The 21,657-nt window shown below is 43.5% G+C and overlaps 1 gene segment (V, D, J or C); it reads right to left on the reverse strand.

Moving 5' to 3' along the window:
* Positions 1 to 15,330: 15,330 nt before the first annotated feature.
* Positions 15,331 to 20,557, reverse strand: LOC140588270 (Ig kappa-b4 chain C region-like). The segment is given in 2 exon segments: positions 15,331 to 15,647; positions 20,436 to 20,557. Coding segments are annotated over 2 exon segments (375 nt in total).
* Positions 20,558 to 21,657: the final 1,100 nt, after the last annotated feature.

Raw genomic sequence — 21,657 nt, forward strand, 5'->3', positions numbered from 1 at the left:
GAGAGGACTCATATAGTACTCATATGAGTACTATCTCTGCAATATTAGTACTGTCTCTGCTATATGAGTCATCTCTCTGCTGTACAAGTCCTGTCTCTGCTATATGAGTCCTCTATCTGCTGTACAAGTCCTCTCTCTGCTCAGAGTCTCTCTGCTCTCTTGAACAGCAGAGCGAGGACTTCTACAGCAGAGATAGGACTTGTACAGCAGAGAGATGACTTATATTGTACTCATATGAATACTGTCTCTGCAAAATGAGTATTATCTCTGCTATATAAGTCCTCTATCTGCTGGACAAGTCCAATCTCTGCTATGTGAGTCCTCTCTTTGCTGATCAAGTCTTCTCTCTGCTCAGAGAGTCTCTCTGCTCTCTTGAACAGCAGAGAGTGGACTTGTACAGCAGAGATAGGACTTGTACAGCAGAGTGATGACTGATAGTACTCATATGAGTACTAACTGCAATATGAGTACTATCTCTGCTATATGAGTCCTCTATCTGCTGGACAAGTCCTTTCTCTGCTATATGAGTCCTCTCTCTGCTGAACAAGTCTTCTCTCTGCTCAGAGAGTCTCAGCAGTATATGCAGCAGAGAGATGACTGATATAGTACCCATATTAGTACTTTCTCTGCAATATGAGGCCTCTCTCAGCTGGACAAGTCCAATCTCTGCTATATGAGTCCTCTCTTTGCTGATCAAGTCTTCTCTCTGCTCAGAGAGTTTCATAGCAGTATCTGCAGCAGAGATGACTAATATAGTACTCATATGAGTACTGTCTCTGCAATGTGAGTACTCACTCTGCTATATTAGTCATCTCTCTGCTGTACAAGTCCTATCTCTGCTATATGAGTCTTCTCTCTGCTGTACAAGTCTTCTCTCGGCTGAGAGAGTCTCATAGCAGTCTCTGCAGCAGAGAGATGACTCATATAGCAGAGAGAGGACTCATATAGTACTCATATGAGTACTATCTCTGCAATATGAGTACTGTCTCTGCTATATGAGTCATCTCTCTGCTGTACAAGTCCTATCTATTGTATATGAGTCCTCTCTCTGCTGTACAAGTCTTCTCTCTGCTCAGAGAGTCTCATTGCAGTTTCTGCAGCAGAGAGATGACTCATATAGCAGAGGGAGGACTAATATAGTACTCATATGAGAACTCTCTCTGCAATATTAGTACTATCTCTGCTATATAACTCATCTCTCTGCTGTACGAGTCCTCTCTCTGCTCTCTTGAACAGCAGAGAGAGGACATGTACAGCAGAGATAGGACTTGTACAGCAGAGAGATGACTTATATAGTACTAATATTAGTACTCTCTGTGCAATAGGAGTACTCTCTCTGCTATATTAGTCATCTCTCTGCTGTACAAGTTCTATCTCTGCTATAAAAGTCCTCTCTCTGCTGAACAAGTCTTCTCTCTGCTCAGAGAGTCTCATTGCAGTCTCTGCAGCAGAGAGATGACTCATACAGCAGAGAGATGACTCATAAAGTACTAATATGAGTACTCTCTGTGCAATATGAGTACAGTCTCTGCTATATTAGTCATCTCTCTGCTGTACAAGTCCTATCTCTGCTAAATGAGTCCTCTCTCTGGTGAACAAGTCTTCTCTCTGCTCAGAGAGTCTCATTGCAGTCTCTGCAGCAGAGAGATGACTCATATAGCAGAGAGGACTGATATAGTACTCATATGAGTACTATTTCTGCAAAATGAGTACTTTCTATGCTGTATTAGTCATCTCTCTGCTGAACAAGTCCTCTCTCTGCTCAGAGAGTCTCTCTGCTCTCTTGAACAGCAGAGAGTGGACGTGTACAGCAGAGATAGGACTTGTACAGCAGAGAGATGACTCATAGTACTCATATGAGTACTATCTGCAATATTAGTACTATTTCTGCTATATGAGTCCTCTCTCTGCTGGACAAGTCCTTTGTCTGCTATATGAGTCCTCTCTCTGCTGAACAAGTCTCTCTGCTCAGAGTCTCATAGCAGTATCTGTAGCAGAGAGATGACTCATATAGTACTAATATGAGTACTCTCTGTGCAATATGAGTACTGTCTCTGCTATATTAGTCATCTCTCTGCTGTACAAGTCCTATCTCTGCTAAATGAGTCCTCTCTCTGCTGATCAAGTCATCTCTCTGCTCAGAGAGTCTCATTGCAGTCTCTGCAGCAGTGAGATGACTCATATAGCAGAGAGGACTCATATAGTACTCATATTAGTACTATATCTGCAAAATGAGTACTCTCTCTGCTATATTAGTCATCTCTCTGCTGTACAAGTCCTATCTCTGCTAAATGAGTCCTCTCTCTGCTGAACAAGTCTTCTATCTGCTCAGAGATTCTCATTGCAGTCTCTGCAGCAGAGAGATGACTCATATAGCAGAGAGGACTGATATAGTACTCATATGAGTACTCTCTCTGAAAATTGAGTACTCTTTATGCTATGTTAGTCATCTCTCTGCTGTAAAAGTCCTCTCTCTGCTCAGAGTCTCTCTGCTCTCTTGAACAGCAGAGAGTGGACTTGTACAGCAGAGATAGGACTTGTACAGCAGAGAGATGACTCATAGTACTCATATGAGTACTCTCTGCAATTTGAGTACTATCTCTGCTATATAAGTCCTCTCTCTGCTGGACAAGTCCTTTCTCTGCTTTATGAGTCCTCTCTCTGCTGAACAAGTCTTCTCTCTGCTCAGAGAGTCTCATAGCAGTATCTGCAGCAGAGAGATGACTCATATAGTACTCATTATCAGTAGTCTCTCTACAATATGAGTACAATATCTGTACTCATATGAGTAGTCTCTCTACAATATCAGTACTGTCTCTGCTATATGAGTCCTCTCTCTGCTGGACAAGTCCTTTCTCTGCTATATGAGTCCTCTCTCTGCTGAACAAGTCTTCTCTCTGCTCAGAGAGTCTCATAGCAGTATCTGCAGCAGAGAGATGACTCATTTAGTACTCATATTAGTACTATCTCTACAATATGAGTACTATCTCTGCTATATTAGTCATCTCTCTCCTGTACAAGTCCTGTCTCTGCTATATGAGTCCTCTATCTGCTGTACAAGTCCTCTCTCTGCTCAGAGTCTCTCTGCTCTCTTGAACAGCAGAGCGAGGACTTCTACAGCAGAGATAGGACTTGTACAGCAGAGAGATGACTTATATAGTACTCATATGAGTACTGTCTCTGCAAAATGAGTATTATCTCTGCTATATAAGTCCTATATCTGCTGGACAAGTCCAATCTCTGCTATGTGAGTCCTCTCTTTGCTGATCAAGTCTTCTCTCTGCTCAGAGTCTCTCTGCTCTCTTGAACAGCAGAGAGTGGACTTGTACAGCAGAGATAGGACTTGTACAGCAGAGTGATGACTGATAGTACTCATATGAGTACTAACTGCAATATGAGTACTATCTCTGCTATATGAGTCCTCTATCTGCTGGACAAGTCCTTTCTCTGCTATATGAGTCCTCTCTCTGCTGAACAAGTCTTCTCTCTGCTCAGAGAGTCTCATAGCAGTATATGCAGCAGAGAGATGACTGATATAGTACCCATATTAGTACTTTCTCTGCAATATGAGTACTCTCTCTGCTATATGAGGCCTCTCTCAGCTGGACAAGTCCAATCTCTGCTATATGAGTCCTCTCTTTGCTGATCAAGTCTTCTCTCTGCTCAGAGAGTTTCATAGCAGTATCTGCAGCAGAGATGACTAATATAGTACTCATATGAGTACTCTCTCTGCAATGTGAGTACTCACTCTGCTATATTAGTCATCTCTCTGCTGTACAAGTCCTATCTCTGCTATATGAGTCTTCTCTCTGCTGTACAAGTCTTCTCTCGGCTGAGAGTCTCATAGCAGTCTCTGCAGCAGAGAGATGACTCATATAGCAGAGAGAGGACTCATATAGTACTCATATGAGTACAATCTCTGCAATATGAGTACTGTCTCTGCTATATGAGTCATCTCTCTGCTGTACAAGTCCTATCTATTGTATATGAGTCCTCTCTCTGCTGTACAAGTCTTCTCTCTGCTCAGAGAGTCTCATTGCAGTTTCTGCAGCAGAGAGATGACTCATATAGCAGAGGGAGGACTAATATAGTACTCATATGAGTACTCTCTGCAATATTAGTACTATCTCTGCTATATAACTCATCTCTCTGCTGTACGAGTCCTCTCTCTGCTCTCTTGAACAGCAGAGAGAGGACTTGTACAGCAGAGATAGGACTTGTACAGCAGAGAGATGACTTATATAGTACTAATATTAGTACTCTCTGTGCAATAGGAGTACTCTCTCTGCTATATTAGTCATCTCTCTGCTGTACAAGTCCTATCTCTGCTATAAAAGTCCTCTCTGCTGAACAAGTCTTCTCTCTGCTCAGAGAGTCTCATTGCAGTCTCTGCAGCAGAGAGATGACTCATACAGCAGAGAGATGACTCATAAAGTACTAATATGAGTACTCTCTGTGCAATATGAGTACTGTCTCTGCTATATTAGTCATCTCTCTGCTGTACATGTCCTATCTCTGCTAAATGAGTCCTCTCTCTGGTGAACAAGTCTTCTCTCTGCTCAGAGAGTCTCATTGCAGTCTCTGCAGCAGAGAGATGACTCATATAGCAGAGAGGACTGATATAGTACTCATATGAGTACTATTTCTGCAAAATGAGTACTTTCTATGCTGTATTAGTCATCTCTCTGCTGAACAAGTCCTCTCTCTGCTCAGAGAGTCTCTCTGCTCTCTTGAACAGCAGAGAGTGGACGTGTACAGCAGAGATAGGACTTGTACAGCAGAGAGAGTACTCATATGAGTACTATGAGTCATATCTGCAATATTAGTACTATTTCTGCTATATGAGTCCTCTCTCTGCTGGACAAGTCCTTTGTCTGCTATATGAGTCCTCTCTCTGCTGAACAAGTCTTCTCTCTGCTCAGAGAGTCTCATAGCAGTATCTGTAGCAGAGAGATGACTCATATAGTACTCATATGAGTACTCTCTCTACAATATGAGTACTGTCTCTGCTATATGAGTCCTCTCTCTGCTGGACAAGTCCTTTCTCTGCTATATGAGTCCTCTCTCTGCTGAACAAGTCTTCTCTCTGCTCAGAGTGTCTCATTGCAGTCTCTGCAGCAGAGATGACTAATATAGCAAAGTACTAATATAGTACTCATATTAGTACTATATCTGCAAAATCAGTACTCTCTATGCTATATTAGTCATCTCTCTGCTGTACAAGTCCTCTCTCTGCTCAGTGAGTCTCTCTGCTCTCTTGAACAGCAGAGAGTGGACTTGAACAGCAGAGATAGGACTTGTACAGCAGAGAGATGACGCATAGTACTCATATGAGTACTTTCTGCAATATGAGTACTATCTCTGCTATATGAGTCCTCTCTGCTGTACAAGTCTTCTCTCTGCTCAGAGTCTCATAGCAGTATCTGCAGCAGAGAGATGACTCATTTAGTACTCATATTAGTACTATCTCTGCAATATGAGTACTATCTCTGCTATATTAGTCATCTCTCTCCTGTACAAGTCCTGTCTCTGCTATATGAGTCCTCTATCTGCTGTACAAGTCCTCTCTCTGCTCAGTCTCTATGCTCTCTTGAACAGCAGAGAGAGGACTTGTACAGCAGAGATAGGACTTGTACAGCAGAGAGATGACTTATATAGTACTCATATGAGTACTCTCTCTGCAAAATTAGTATTATCTCTGCTATATGAGTCCTCTCTCTGCTGGACAAGTCCAATCTCTGCTATATCAGTCTTCTCTCTGAGGTACAAGTCATCTCTTGGCTGAGAGAGTCTCATAGCAGTCTCTGCAGCAGAGAGATGACTAATATAGCAGAGAGAGGACTGATATAGTACTCATATGAGTACTATCTCTGCAATATGAGTATTGTCTCTGCTATATGAGTCATCTCTCTGCTGGACAAGTCCTATCTCTGCCATATGAGTCCTCTCTTTGCTGATTAAGTCTTCTCGCTGCTCAGAGAGTCTCATAGCAGTATCTGGAGCAGAGAGATGACTCGTATAGTACTCATATGAGTAGTCTCTCTACATTATGAGTACTGTCTCTGCTATAAGAGTCCTCTCTCTGCTGGACAAGTCCTTTCTCTGCTATATGAGTCCTCTCTCTGCTTAACAAGTCTTCTCTCTGCTCAGAGAGTCTCATAGCAGTATCTGCAGCAGAGAGATGACTGATATAGTACCCATATTAGTACTTTCTCTGCAATATGAGTACTCTCTCTGCTATATGAGGCCTCTCTCAGCTGGACAAGTCCAATCTCTGCTATATGAGTCCTCTCTTTGCTGATCAAGTCTTCTCTCTGCTCAGAGAGTTTCATAGCAGTATCTGCAGCAGAGATGACTAATGTAGTACTCATATGAGTACTATCTCTGCAATGTGAGTACTCACTCTGCTATATTAGTCATCTCTCTGCTGTACAAGTCCTATCTCTGCTATATGAGTCTTCTCTCTGCTGTACAAGTCTTCCCTCGGCTGAGAGAGTCTCATAGCAGTCTCTGCAGCAGAGAGATGACTCATATAGCAGAGAGAGGACTCATATAGTACTCATATGAGTACTATCTCTGCAATATTAGTACTGTCTCTGCTATATGAGTCATCTCTCTGCTGTACAAGTCCTATCTATTGTATATGAGTCCTCTCTCTGCTGTACAAGTCTTCTCTCTGCTCAGAGAGTCTCATTGCAGTTTCTGCAGCAGAGAGATGACTCATATAGCAGAAGGAGGACTCATATAGTACTCATATGAGTACTCTCTCTGCAATATTAGTATTATCTCTGCTATATAACTCATCTCTCTGCTGTACGAGTCCTCTCTCTGCTCTCTTGAACAGCAGAGAGAGGACTTGTACAGCAGAGATAGGACTTGTACAGCAGAGAGATGACTTATATAGTACTAATATGAGTACTCTCTGTGCAATAGGAGTACTGTCTCTGCTATATTAGTCATCTCTCTGCTGTACAAGTCCTATCTCTGCTATAAAAGTCCTCTCTCTGCTGAACCAGTCTTCTCTCTGCTCAGAGAGTCTCATTGCAGTCTCTGCAGCAGAGAGATGACTCATACAGCAGAGAGATGACTAAAAGTACTAATATGAGTACTCTCTGTGCAATATGAGTACTGTCTCTGCTATATTAGTCATCTCTCTGCTGTACAAGTCCTATCTCTGCTAAATGAGTCCTCTCTCTGGTGAACAAGTCTTCTCTCTGCTCAGAGAGTCTCATTGCAGTCTCTGCAGCAGAGAGATGACTCATATAGCAGAGAGGACTGATATAGTACTCAGAGATAGGACTTGTACAGCAGAGATAGGACTTGTACAGCAGAGTGATGACTCAGTACTCATATGAGTACTAACTGCAATATGAGTACTATATCTGCAAAATGAGTACTTTCTATGCTGTATTAGTCATCTCTCTGCTGAACAAGTCCACTCTCTGCTCAGAGAGTCTCTCTGCTCTCTTGAACAGCAGAGAGTGGACGTTTACAGCAGAGATAGGACTTATACAGCAGAGAGATGACTCATATAATACTGATATGAGTACTGTCTCAGCAAAATGAGTATTATCTATGCTATATGAGTCTTCTCTCTGCTGGACAAGTCCTATCTCTGCCATATGAGTCCTCTCTTTGCTGATCAAGTCTTCTCTCTGCTCAGAGAGTCTCATAGCAGTCTCTGCAGCAGAGAGATGACTGATATAGCAGAGAGAGGACTAATATAGTACTCATATGAGTACTCTCTCTGCAAAACGAGTACTATATATGCTATATTAGTCATCTCTCTCCTGTACAAGTCCTCTCTCTGCTCAGAGAGTCTCTCTGCTCTCTTGAACAGCAGAGAGTGGACTTGTACAGCAGAGATAGGACTTGTACAGCAGAGTGATGACTCAGTACTCATATGAGTACTAACTGCAATATGAGTACTATGTCTGCTATATGAGTCCTCTATCTGCTGGACAAGTCCTTTCTCTGCTATATGAGTCCTTTCTCTGCTGAACAAGTCTTCTTTCTGCTCAGATAGTCTCATAGCAGTATATGCAGCAGAGAGATGACTCATATAGTACCCATATTAGTACTGTCTCTGCAATATGAGTACTGTCTCTGCTATATTAGTCATCTCTCTGCTGTACAAGTCCTATCTCTGCTAAATGAGTCCTCTCTCTGCTGAACAAGTCTTCTCTCTGCTCAGAGAGTCTCATAGCAGTCTCTGCAGCAGAGAGATGACTCATATAGCAGAGAGGACTAATGTAGTACTATTTGAGTACTCTCCGTGCAATATGAGTACTCTCTCTGCTATATTAGTCATCTCTTTGCTGTACAAGTCCTACAGTATATACACCAGACTGGGACCAGTGTGGCCCATTAACATTCACTCTATGGGCCTGATGGCCCAGGATGGTAATTTGCATAGAGGAGACACTTTGCATAAGCAGCACATGCTTCAGTGCCTTGATGGTGCTTATAATCCTGTTCATAACACTTCATGACTGACAGCTGTCTGTACTTCACAGCGACAGACACCAACACAGCTATGGCGTATATCAGCATCTTCATTGTGGTCTTTGCCTTTTTTGCTCAAGGTAATATTCTGTTAATATTCTGGTAATATTCTAATTTTTATTGGCAAATACATTGTAATAGTAATTATTCATTTAGAGATTAAAAAAATGAAATGATAGAGTAAAGGGTATTACAGCAATTCAGCTGTTTTGCTAAGTACAGCCATATATTATTATTATTTGATAAATACTTTCAATTCACATACAAATTTATTTACAAAATTAGAAATCCAAAAGGTAATATCAGTATTTATAATCTGTTATTACATATTTTATACATTTTTGTTACTAATATGTTTTTATTTTGATCTTACTTTCAGAATCCAGTGGCCAGGTCACTGTGACTCAGACTCCTGCAGTAAAGGCTATTCTCCATGGACAGACTGTCACTATGAGCTGTAAAGTCAGTCCAGCTGTGTATAACAATTATAACTTAGCCTGGTACCAACAGAAACCTGGAGAAGCTCTTAAACTCTTGATCTATTATGCAAGTACCCTTAACTCTGGGACTCCGTCTCGATTCAGTGGCAGCGGATCCAGTACTGACTTCACTCTGACCATCAGTGGAGTCCAGGCTGAAGATGCAGGAGATTATTACTGTCAGAGTTTACATAAGATTGGTAGTAACTGGCCGTCCACACAGTGATACAGAGCCGTACAAAAACCTCCCTCAGTCAGACTGCACAGTGACTGCATTGGTGCAGCTGGGACTCACTGCAGGTGCTGAGTGGGAAGTTAGTCTAAAGTCCCCGCAGAGGAAATCAGATCAGTGTAACAGACTGAATACACACACGTATCTTCCAAGTCACAGTGGAGTGACTGTGGACTGTTTTTCTATTGTACATGTAGTCACTTTTCTCGCCCAGTATCTTGCAAAAATATATCCAATATATACAACCCCAATTCCAATGAAGCTGGGACGTTGTGCAAATTGTAAATAAAAACAGAATGCAATGATATGGAAATCTCATAAACCCATATTTTATTCATAACAAAACATAGAAAACACATCAAATGTTTAATCTGAGAAAATGTATCATTATAAGGAAAAGATAAGGTCATTTTGAATGTCATGGCAGCAATAAAAAAAGTTGGGATAAGGCCATGTTTACCACTGGGTGGCATCCCCTCTGCTTTTAACAACAGTCTGTAAACATCTGGGGACTGAGGAGATCAGTTGCTCGAATTTTGGGAGAGGAATGTTGTCCCATTCTTTTCAGATACAGGATTCTAGTTGTTCAACTGTCCTAGGTCTCCTGTGTCATAATTTTCATTTTATGATTCCGCATTAAAGATCTGGACCCCTGGCAGGCTAGTTCAGTACCCGGATCCTTCTACGAATACATTATATTGTAATTGATGCAGTGTGTGGTTTGGCATTGTCATGTTGGAAAATGGAAGGTCTTCCCTGAAAGAGATGTCGTTTGGATGGCAGCATATGTTTCTCTATAACCTGGATATACCTTTCAGCACTGATGGTGCCTTTCCAGATATGCAAGCTGCCCATGCCATATGCAGTGTTGGGAGTAACGGCGTTTAAGTATAATGGCGTTACTAACGGCGTTATTTTTTCAGTAACGGAGTAATCTAATTAATTATTTTTCCCATACTTGCAACGCCGTTATCGTTACTGAGAATGTTATGTAGCGCGTTACTAAAATTTGGTTGAATGACGCGTGAGATGTCAAGCTTTGGCTTTATCAGCTGCCTGACGAGAGATAATGATGACGCCATTGCAAATGCGATGATGATTGGCTGGGTGGGCGGATGCCATGCTCATGGTGTCTCACTGCACGCTCACTGACACTCTGACTTCCACTACCTCTGAACACACTGGACAGCGACAATGGCGACGAGCCAGGGAAATTCAAAGGTAGCGTTCCCGAACTGGAAGTACCGGCACTACTTCTCCCTCGTCGAAATTAAAGGCAATAATGTATATGTATCATGCACGCTATGCCCAGGAAAAAATATATTATCCACGTCTACCTCAAGCAACTCTAACCTTATGAAGCACCTTACATCTACACATGCTAACACGAAACTTGTTGCTGCTGCTAACCAGACCCCAAGCCCAAATGCAGCTAGCGTGAGCTCCTGCGAAGGAGACGGAGACACTGCGTTAAAACAAGCATCGCTCGATTTTTCGGGTCTTAAATGCAAAGTGTGTTAACATTATTTATTTTCAATATTTAATTTGGTTACTTTTCGGAATATTTAAGAGTAGGATAGTGTTCCGTTTATTGTGCAGTAGGCCTAATATACAGTTTAGGGGTGGAGCCGAACCCGAATACGGTATTCGGAAAGGCACAAATAATGTGTTTTTTACGAATACTTATTTCGAACAAATACTTTAAAAAATATTTGTATTCGGGAACAAGAAAAACTTTATATCAAAAAGCTGCGTTTCCTCTTGAGACCGCAGTGCATGCCCGGATGAGTGAGTGAGTTCAGGAGTCGGGGGGGGAGTAAAAGAGGTGACTGACACAGGCTGCTCCACACAGCAACAGAGAAGGCTCGGCTGAGCGAAAAAAAGACTTAACTGTATCACTATTTTTGTACCTTAACTGGGTTCCGGAGGCAGTTTATAACTTTCGGGAAGCGGAGTTTGATCGGGAGATTATTCCATTACGCTGCATTATTGACGTCTGCAGTCAGGTGCTCTCATGTTCGCTCTGTTTACGTAGCTCTGTTAGCTCGGTAATTTAGACAATAGGCTGTTGACAGAGTAACGTTAACGTTTGGTTAAAAAGGTTAAAACAATGCTTGTGTAGTTGTGTCGAATTGTATGCACTTGTAGGAGTTATATGGTACGTTTAAGTTACTCTGTCTACTGCATATCCATAATTATTATAATAGATATAATTAAAGAATACTTACACTGTAACGTAAATTAGAAGTGCAACGCAAAAAAACAGGATTTTTACGCCTATTTTGAATTTTACTCGAATACAAATACAAATACTTTTCCCGCCTCAACAAATACAAATACAGATACAAATACCGGCTGCTTTGCACACCCCTAATACAGTTACAGAGTAACTGCAGTACTTAAAGGCTAGATTTTCCTTTGTTTCTTTTTACCCAAGTTTACATTTGTGTGTCTTAATTTTGCACTTGAATTTTATTTTCAATTTTTATTTTTTATATGTTTTTTATTTCTAGGCATATCATATGGCAGGCTGCAAGCTAAGTTCAAATAAATACCAAATGTTCTAAAATACTGTTTTTATTCTTCAATCAGTTATTGTAAACATCTTTGACGTTAAAGATGCTATATAACATACTGTATGCCCTGTAGAACATAAAAAATAATGTCAGTTATGTTGCTGAGTAACTAATTACTTTTACAGTGTGGTAACGGAGTTACTAACTCAATTACTTTTTGGCAGAAGTAATTTGTAACTGTAACTAATTACTTTTTTAAAGTAAGATGACAACACTGATTGTAATTGATGCAGTGTGTGGTTTGGCATTGTCATGTTGGAAAATGGAAGGTCTTCCCTGAAAGAGATGTCGTTTGGATGGCAGCATATGTTTCTCTATAACCTGGATATACCTTTCAGCACTGATAGTGCCTTTCCAGATATGCAAGCTGCCCCTGCCATATGTACTAATGCACCCCCATACATCAGAGATGCTGGCTTTTGAACTCAGCGCCGATAACACGCTGGGTGGTCCTTCTCCTCTTTAGTCAGGATGATACGGCATCCCTGGCTTCCAAAAAGAATTTCAAATTTAGATTTATCTGATTTATCTGTTTTCCACTTAGCCATAGTCCATTTTAAATGAGCTTTGGCCCAGAGAAGACGTCAGCGCTTCTGGATAATGTTTAAATACAGCTTCTTCTTTGAATGATAGAGTTTTAATTCGCATCTTTGGGTGGCACGGCGAATTGTGTTCACTGATAACGTTTTCTGGAAATATTCCTGAGCCCATTTAGTGATTTCCATTGCAGAATCATGCCTATTTGTGAGGCAGTGCTGCCTAAGGGCCCGAAGATCTTGGGCATCCAGAATACTTGTCTCTTACACACAGAGATTTCTCCAGATTCTCTGAATCTTTTGATTATATTATGTACTGTAGATGATGATGTTTTCGACCTCTTTGCAATTTTACACCGAGGAACTTGTTTCCTGAAATTGCTCCACTATTTGTCGATGCAGTATTAGGGGGATTGGTGATCCTCTGTCCATCTTTACTTCTGAAAGACACTGCAACTCTAATATGCTCTTTTTATACCCAGTCATGTTACTGACCTGTTGCCAATTGACCTAATTATTTGCAAATTGTTCCTCCAGCTGCTGGGTTTTTGTACCACTAACTTTTCCAGCCTCCTATTGCCCCTTTCCCAACTTTTTTGAGACGTGTTGCTGTCATGAAATTCAAAATGAGCCAATATTTTTCACTAAATAGCAAAATGTCTCACTTTAAACATTTTACATGTTTTATATGTTCTGTTGTGAATATAATATCAGTTTATGAGATTTCTATGTCATTGCATTCTGTTGTTATTTACAATTTACCCTACATCCCAACTTCATTGGAATTGGGGTTGTATGTTGTGGCTTCTCTTGATGACTCTACTGTTATAGATGTCCTGCAGAGAGGGTCTGGTTGTTCCAGAAATGTACTGTGCAGTTTTAATTACACGCTGGAGAGCCTTCCTCTCTTGCACAGAACAGTTGCCATACCATACAATGATAGAACTGGTGATGACACTCTCTACTGTACCTCTGTAGAAACTGGTTAGGACTTTGGTTGGCATACCAAATTTCCTCAGCTTCCTCAGGAAGTACAGTCTTTCGTGTGCCTGGTTGATGAGTCGTTGTGTATTATGAGTCCAGGTCAGATCCTCACTGATGTAGGTTCCAAGGAATTTGAAGATTTCCACTCTCTCCACCTCGGCCTCACAGATATGAATAGGAATGAGCTGCGACTTCTTTTTCCTTGGGTCGATGATCATCTCCTTGGTTTTATCTGTGTTCAAAGTGAGGTTGTTTTTCTGACAACAATCCAGAAGTGCCGCCACCTCGGTTCTATAGTCTGTCTCTGCCCCCCGGTGATCAGCCCTATGACTGTGGTATCATCAGCAAATTTAATGATGCTCGTGTTGTTCTGTGAGGCCACGCAGTCATGGGTAAACTACGGTGGCCCCTAGAGACAAAACACACACAAAAGAAAAAGCAGAAACAAAATGGAAATGCGCTGCAAATTAAAAAAAACACGCAAAAGAAAAAGCAGAAACAAAATGAAAGGTCGCCGCAAATGTCAGGGAAAAGGGTGTTTCGCCTTGGTTTTAGTGTGGATTTTATAGTTGCTGTAAGTTTCACACTCCATTTTCTTACATACTGTAAAAGTAAAAAGTAAGATATTTTCTCACGAGATAAAACAGAGCTTTAGACACTGGATTTCGGTCATAGCTGAATTTTGCTAAAATCTGCAGTTACCGTGTGTTGCCTCTGTAGGGCAGTATAGCAGAGCTTTACCATCAGTGTATGTCCAGACCGTCTGCTGTAGGCGCTTCAGTGATCAAAGATATACATGATATTCCCCACATATTTATGGCCACTGGAACTGCTATTATTCCTAAAGAATAAATAAATTGATTAGATAAATTGCAAAAAATAGGCATATAACTTGTGCTGTATAGCATTAACATGTTATATTTATGCTCTTGGTAGGGGAAATATTTATGTACTCTATTTTGGATTTTTTAAAATACAGAATTATAAGTATATTGTGACATTGATAAGCAGCAATACCCAGCTGTTTGTATCACGTCTGGATTTTGTATAAATCATTCATTTTCCAAACCCACTTCTTCTATGCAACATCATGATGGTCCAGAGCTCATCCCTGAAACATTGCACAAGGCAGGGAATAACCCAGGACAGGGTGCCAGCCCACCACGGGGCACGAAGCCATTCACACCTACAGACAATGTGGCACAATTCATGTTTTGTGGTAATGGGGGCAGGAAACAGCCCAGGACGTCATGCAGAGAACCTGCAAACTCAGCCAAGGTGGAGATCATGGTCTCCCTGTGGCCCTTGGACCAACCTTACTCTGTTCAAACAAACAGGGATGTTGTTTCTCTAATAATAAAACTATGTTGATATATGGGATAGCAGCAGATTGTCTCACATGATAACTGACTCTTTGCTGTTTAATTAACTATTTATTTTATTTTGGATTCAATGTGACAATATATTCCTTGAGAAGCTATACTTTCTGTTTTAAATAACTTTGGTATGTGAAATGTGTTTGATTATTTTCAAATCTGTTTTATGAAGAATGAGCCCATGATGTGGTTTATAAGCTCAGTGTAGAGTAACTGCTCAGTTTGAACCTTTTCAAACCCAAAGTAAAAGTCCCTCAATGGGATGATTTTGTATTTTTGACAGAAAAACAGAACAGTGTTTATATTCAGGCTTCCAAAATCTTTAAAATTATTGTAAGGTTCAGGATCATGTCCTCACAACAGTGTCATGATGACATTACTGTGTGCGTGTTAAAATAATCAGCTTTGATGATAGTCCATGTATCAGACAGGATGAAATCTTTATCTCGGCATCATGCAGGAATAAAACATACAAGATCATACAAGGAGACACAAAACTAATGAAACATCAGTAATGATAATCATTCATGGATCAAGCAAAGCACATTATTTTCTCTATGTAATCAGTAAATCAGAAGCATGTAGCACAGCACAGTAAAAACACAGTAATCAGCCGCTCATCACAGGTGACGCTGATCTCATTTACTCTGAACAGTCGGCCCTCTTCAGCATTTGAGTGACAGGAGCCTGGCAGCCCTGATGGGCCTCACAGACCACTGAGCCCGCCTTCTTCCACTCGTCCACAGTGAGGCTCAGGCTGCTGCTCCAGCTGTACAGGCCATCCTTCTCCAGGAGCCCGCGGCTCGTCTCCGCGGCTTTGCTGCTACCGTCCACCTTCCAGCTCAGCTTCCAGTCGGAGGGGAAGCCCTTGTTGGCCAGGCACATCAGGGTGGCCGTGTTCTTGCTGGACACCTCCACACTGGAGGGGGGCAGGACCGTCAGGGTGGGGGCTTTGTTACCTATAGGCGACACCAAAGGTACTTTAGGTCAGAGTCCAAGGCAAACTTTAAGTACTGTTTGACAATATATACTGAACCTATGACAACGTAAATATTTCTGCATGTGATAGAACAGACGTTTCCTTTTCATATTGGTATTTGAAACGAACATTAAAATTACACGTGAGAGATATAACTTTAAAATTTGAAGATATTAATTAGTATCACCAGTTATTATGTTCGACTTTTTATAATAATCATATTGATTATAATGATTAACATCGTATTTGCGATACAGGTACGACCGTAAATTGACTCAATTGGACACTGAAATAATGCTATTTAGTAATAATGTTATTAAGCATACATACTAAGAGAAATGCACCGCACACTATGAAAAATGTTAAACTACAGGGTAGGGTAACACTTCACTTGGGGGACACAAATGAGATAGTACACTCCTACTTAATGAATTACATAACTAGTCACTAAGAGAACGTACTGATCCCATGCTCGTTCACTATTAATCAATCACGACAGTTCTCGTGTTATTCATTATTGTTCCTTTAGTAATACGCAAAGGTTTACAAAATTAACCGATGTAGTAACAAAAATTGCTTGAGACAAAACATGCGTCACAATTGATTAATGGTAACATGAGATCAATATGTAACTATAAGCCTTAGTTTGTGGTTAATTAATACACAAATAATAATAAGATATATTTGTGCCCCGTCAAATAATGCGTTACCGTGTTACCCATAGAAGTGTCTATGATAAACAGAAGAGAGCTAAAGCTAGGCCTATATGTCAACATGCAATTGCTCAGATTAGAGCTCAGATTAATGCTAATCAATAATACCGATACGGTGGAACAATCTACCCACATCACTTCTGGGAAGAGTAGCTACAATCAAAATGATGATCCTACCAAAAATTAACTACATGTTCTCAATGGTTCCGAGTCAACCTCCGCGGACTTGGTTTAAATCATTGGACTCCTTAGTTTCAAAATATCTATGGAAATCCAAACCACCACGAATAAGTTTAAAAACTTTACAGAAATCCAAAAACTGTGGGGGTTTGGAGCTTCCCAATTTCTACAACTACTTTCTTGCCAATAGATTGATATATGTCCTAAAATGGTCTACGCAAAATAACTTAGACCTTAACTGGTTGGATATTGAGCAAACTTTCTGTAATGATATTCGAGTCGAGGACCTGCCATTTATCAGTCATATACTTAAACGACATTGCTGTTTTAAGAGCATCAACATCAGCACATCGCTGACAGCCTGGTGGGAATTTCTTAGAATAAACCAAACTTCAGTGGTCCCATGCAAACTGACACCCATCTGGAACAACCCTGACATCCTGTTAAATAAAAAAGTGATAAACTTCCTGGCTTGGCATAATAAAGGAATCAAGCGCCTCGAACATATAATCCAAGACAATTGCATGATATCATTTGACAAAATTACAGAAACTTATAACATTGAGAAAAACAAATACTTAGAATATCTTCAACTTAAATCAATAATACACAATAGATGGTGCCGTAAGCAATTAGATCTGGAGCTTTCACCTAAAATAGCAAACTTCTTAATAACTCCAACTAAAAAACTACTGTCTAGGATTTACGTGCATCTAGCAGAATCTGATACAACGCTCTCACTCCCTACCCACAAATGGGAAAGGGATTTACTTATCAATCAAGACACTAACTTCTGGAGGCAAATTTGCTTGAATACCTTTCGAATGAATCGGAACTCCAACCTGCAGCTTTTACAATACAAAATTTTACACAGAACACACTACACAGGGCAGAGGATGTTCCAGATGGGTATCAGAGATACTGACATATGCCTAACTTGTAAGACGGATGCACCAGATAATTACCTGCATGCTTTCTGGTATTGCACACCGGTCAACGAATTCTGGCAAAGGATTTGTGAAGACTTATCGACACACCTAGGGCATCCCATCCCACCCTCCCCCTCACTCTGCCTGCTTGGGGACCTCACTGACACTAATATGGACATGAATAAATCTTGCATGCTTCTCACAGTACTAACCATTGCTAAGAAAACAATCCTTCTGAACTGGAAGTCAAAAGAGAATTTAAACATAAATCTGTTCAAAAATCTACTCTGGGATTATGTTTCCATGGAGAGGATGTCTGCCTGTAAGAAAAATCAATTGATCGATTTTGAAGACAGTTGGACTCCAATAATGAATTTTTTAACGTAATGTCGTCAGGGGTGGTGGGGCCTTGCCGTCACCGTCCCGGGTTGGGGGCTGGGGGTGGGGGGGCTGGGTTGTTGGGGTCCTCTGGTGTTTCTCTTGGCTGAGGGCGCGTGGTCAGTGTCTCTGGGTGGCCGCTGGCCTGGCCTGGTGGGGGCGGTGCGGGGGGTGGGGGGGTTCTGCCCCCGCGGGGTGGGTGGCGCGCTGGGGGGGGATCGGGGGGTGGGGCCTCTGGGTTCCGCCTGGGCCGCTGCGCTGGGGTGCGTGGGTTTGGGGGCGTGGGCTCTATCTGCTGGGGCCGCTGCTCCGGCTCCCGGGCGGGTGGTCGCCCGCATGCTGGGGGGCCTGGTCTGCCCGGGCCCGTTGCTTGGTGGGGATGGGTCGTTGTCTGCCGTTGGCGATTCCGGCGCGGGGCCCTCGGGCGCTGTGGGGTGGTTTGGGGGGGGCGGTGGGGGGAGCCTCTGCCTCACCTGGGGGGGGGCCTGGGGTGGCCGGGGGGCGGGGGTCACCCCGCCTGGCTGGTCCGGCTCCCCGTTTGCCGGGGGGGTCTGGGGTTGTCCCGTCCTTGGCCGCTAGCTGGGGTCTCATCGGGCGTGGTGGGGTGGGTCTCTCCCGGTCTGCGCCTGGGGGGGGGGGGCGTTCCCTGCTGCTGGGCTGCCTGTGCCGCCCCTGAACACCTCGGCTGGCCGTCCCTGCCGGCTGTGCGGGGTCAGGGATGGGGACTAATCGGGGCCAGTCGGGGATCTGGCCCCGGTGCCGGGGGGGGCCCACTCCTGGCACGCCCTTATTGCTCCCCTGGGTCCAACACCACATTTCACACAACACTAGGGCCTTGAGGGGCGGTGGGGAGGTGCGCCGAGACACTGCCCCTCAATTTTTACTTACATGTTAGACACCACATGACACTAGGGCTGAGGAGGTGGGTTGAGGCAGGTGGGGCTCTGCCGTCTGCCAGCGGTGGGGTGCCCATGCCTCAACTGCTCGCCCACTTTTTGCACCTTAGTCATATACGCAGTCCATATTACATTAGGGCCTTGGGGGTGCGGGGAGGGGGATGGGGGACTCTGCCATCTGCCAGTGGTGGGGCCCTCATACCCGAACTGCACCCACTAATTTTAATGCATAGTAGACATAAACACACAACTCTCTCACACATGTACATGCACACTTCACACCAACATGGGTCAGGGAGGGGATGGGGGCTGAGGGGCCCCCCCTAACTCTCTGTCTCTGGCCCTGTGCTGGTGGGGTGGCCCGCCGGGGGGAAGACCCATCATGGGGGGGTTCGGGTGGCCCTGGCAGGTATGGGCGGCCTCCTCTCTTGGGCCGTGGGCCGGGTGGTGCTTGGCTCTGCTGCGCCGTGGTGGGGCCCTGGCGGGCGGTCCGGGGAATCTTGGGACACTCTGGGCCCTGCTAGGCGGATTGGGGGGTTCGGTCTGGGCTGGGCGGGGTGTCTGCCGCTCCCCGGTCGCCGCGGGTCCGCTCCCGGGTGGGGGGGGGGCTCTTTGTATGGGCCCCCCTTGGATCATCCTGCAGTGTTGGGGGGGGGGCGTGCCGGGTCGCTGCGGTGGGCGGCGGCCTGTCCTCCCGGGGGACGGGCTGGGGGGGCTGGGGCTCCCCCGGTGTGTGGGGGGCCGTCCGCCGGGGGGTGGGGGGGGTGGTCCCGGTGGGTGGGGCCCTTCGGCCCTGGACCCGCCTGCCCCGGTGGGGTGGTTGCGGGTGGGGCTGGGGGGCTCGCCGCCCGTCCTCCCTCTGCGGGCCTCCCTGTGCGGGGGTTGGCGCCCCCTTAGTCCCTCGCGGGCTCCCTCTCGGGTTGGGCGGGTGGTTGTCTCTGGGATGCGTGGCTGTGGGCCCTTGTGCCGGGGGGGCAGTAGGGTGGCTTCGGTTGCCTGGTTCTCCTGCCTTCGCCTTGGGCCTGGGGGGGGGGGGGGTGCTGCCGCCTCCCCTGACGGCATTAAATGCCAGCACATCCAATGACAAATCAGGTCACACCTACACTTGCACATGCATACAAGACTGGTTGAGCGATCAATATCATTATTATTATTACTTTTTAGGGTATGTTATAGATTTAGGAATTGAAATATACATATATAACGGTACGATTACGTGTGTGTATGCTACATATATATAATACCGATTTGTATTAATTATTATTAGTAGCACTGATGTTGTTATAATTCTTGTTGTTTGATGAGTGTTATGTTTCTTATGGTTGTTTGTATTCTGGATTCCCCTATACTTCATCTTTTTTCCATCCCGCCTACATTATTAGTGTTATTATTTCTGTATACCTTTTTTTTTTTTTTTTTCTTTTCTCTCTCCCCATGGTGATTGATGTCTGTTATTGTTACGCTGTTGTTTTTGTACCCCCCCTGTTTTTCTCCTTTTCCACGGTACTGGTGAGTTCGGAGCGGCCACAATCTTTACTCTTGAATGTAATGTAAAATAAAGTTGTCCTCCGAAGAGGGGGGGTGGTGGTGGGCAATAAAAAAAAAAAAAAAAAAAAAAAAAAAAAATAATACCGATATTCAAACATTAATAAAATAAGAAAGACACACTTACGTCCAACACCCAGCCTAGTACCGCCGCCGAAAGGGTACCACAGTGATTCACGGCGCATCAGCCGCAGTACAAAAACCTCGCAGCAGCGCAGTACAGGCAACTATAACAAACCGTTATATACCTATTCGTCTATGGGTTGACGAATTCGCCTAACGGCGTCGCTGTCATTAAATCTGAGGGGGGCGTGTCCCCCTCACATTTCATAATTATTCGTTTGGACCCCCCAACATTTCACATAAAATATTAGTGCGTCCCCCATATTCAAAATGCTTCTGACGCCCCTGGCTTATACAAACTACATATGCTGAAAAAGTAACGTTCGATATTTGAAATTATTGCTACGATTATTATATGTTTAGTAATATGATCATGTTATAATTAATCTGACCTAAAGGCGTATAAGGCTTCTAAAATAAAAATTTTAGCACTACAGTGATTGAAACTGACATCCATACAAAACCTCCCAGCGCTGCATCCATGTTTCTTGTTGCAGTAATTCATGAATGGACTGTTAATTCCTTACTTACACCCACATTTAATAAGATTCATGTGGTAGGTATGCTTCTCATTCTGTTAATTTAGGAATCACTGTAATTTATAAGATTCTGGCTGTTAAAACCAGCATCGCTTTGCAGAAATAACAGTATATTCTGCCCGTGATTCTGTTAAATGCCATAGATTTGCAAAGTCTCAGTTTTTCCGGTATTTCTTTATATTGTAATGACCATGCAACAGGCATATCACCAAAGAGCACTTTAATGGACCCTGTACGGCCGGAGCCCGCGCCAAACTCTCCAAAAAGGAACACGATGCAAACAATCAAAATGATACAAAATCAAGCGCGTGCCAATTAATGTTCCCCAGTATATATGTAGGGTTGTGTGGAGACCGCCACTTCTCCTTTTGCCCACTCCGCAGGTACCCCACATTCCCGTTATCTCCAAAGCCCCAGAAATTGGCTGAAAATGGTGGGAGGACTGCCCTATAATAAACATTGAATAGCCCTAGTCCTCCAGCCACTACACTACCCCCTCCCCACAGAGCTCCTCACCCCCGAGGGAACACACAAAGTCCTGTAGTCTCCTAGGTGGTCTTCTCCGCCTTCGAGGTCGCTGCAGGCCACCGTCACCCCCGGGAGTGGAACCGTCGGAAGGGCCCTGGTGACCTAGGGAGAAAGGTGGGCTGCACACCTGCTGAAACCCGTCCACCAGTTCAGGAGAAC

This window comes from Paramormyrops kingsleyae, chromosome 3, assembly GCF_048594095.1.
Source record: "Paramormyrops kingsleyae isolate MSU_618 chromosome 3, PKINGS_0.4, whole genome shotgun sequence".
NCBI lineage: Eukaryota > Metazoa > Chordata > Actinopteri > Osteoglossiformes > Mormyridae > Paramormyrops > Paramormyrops kingsleyae.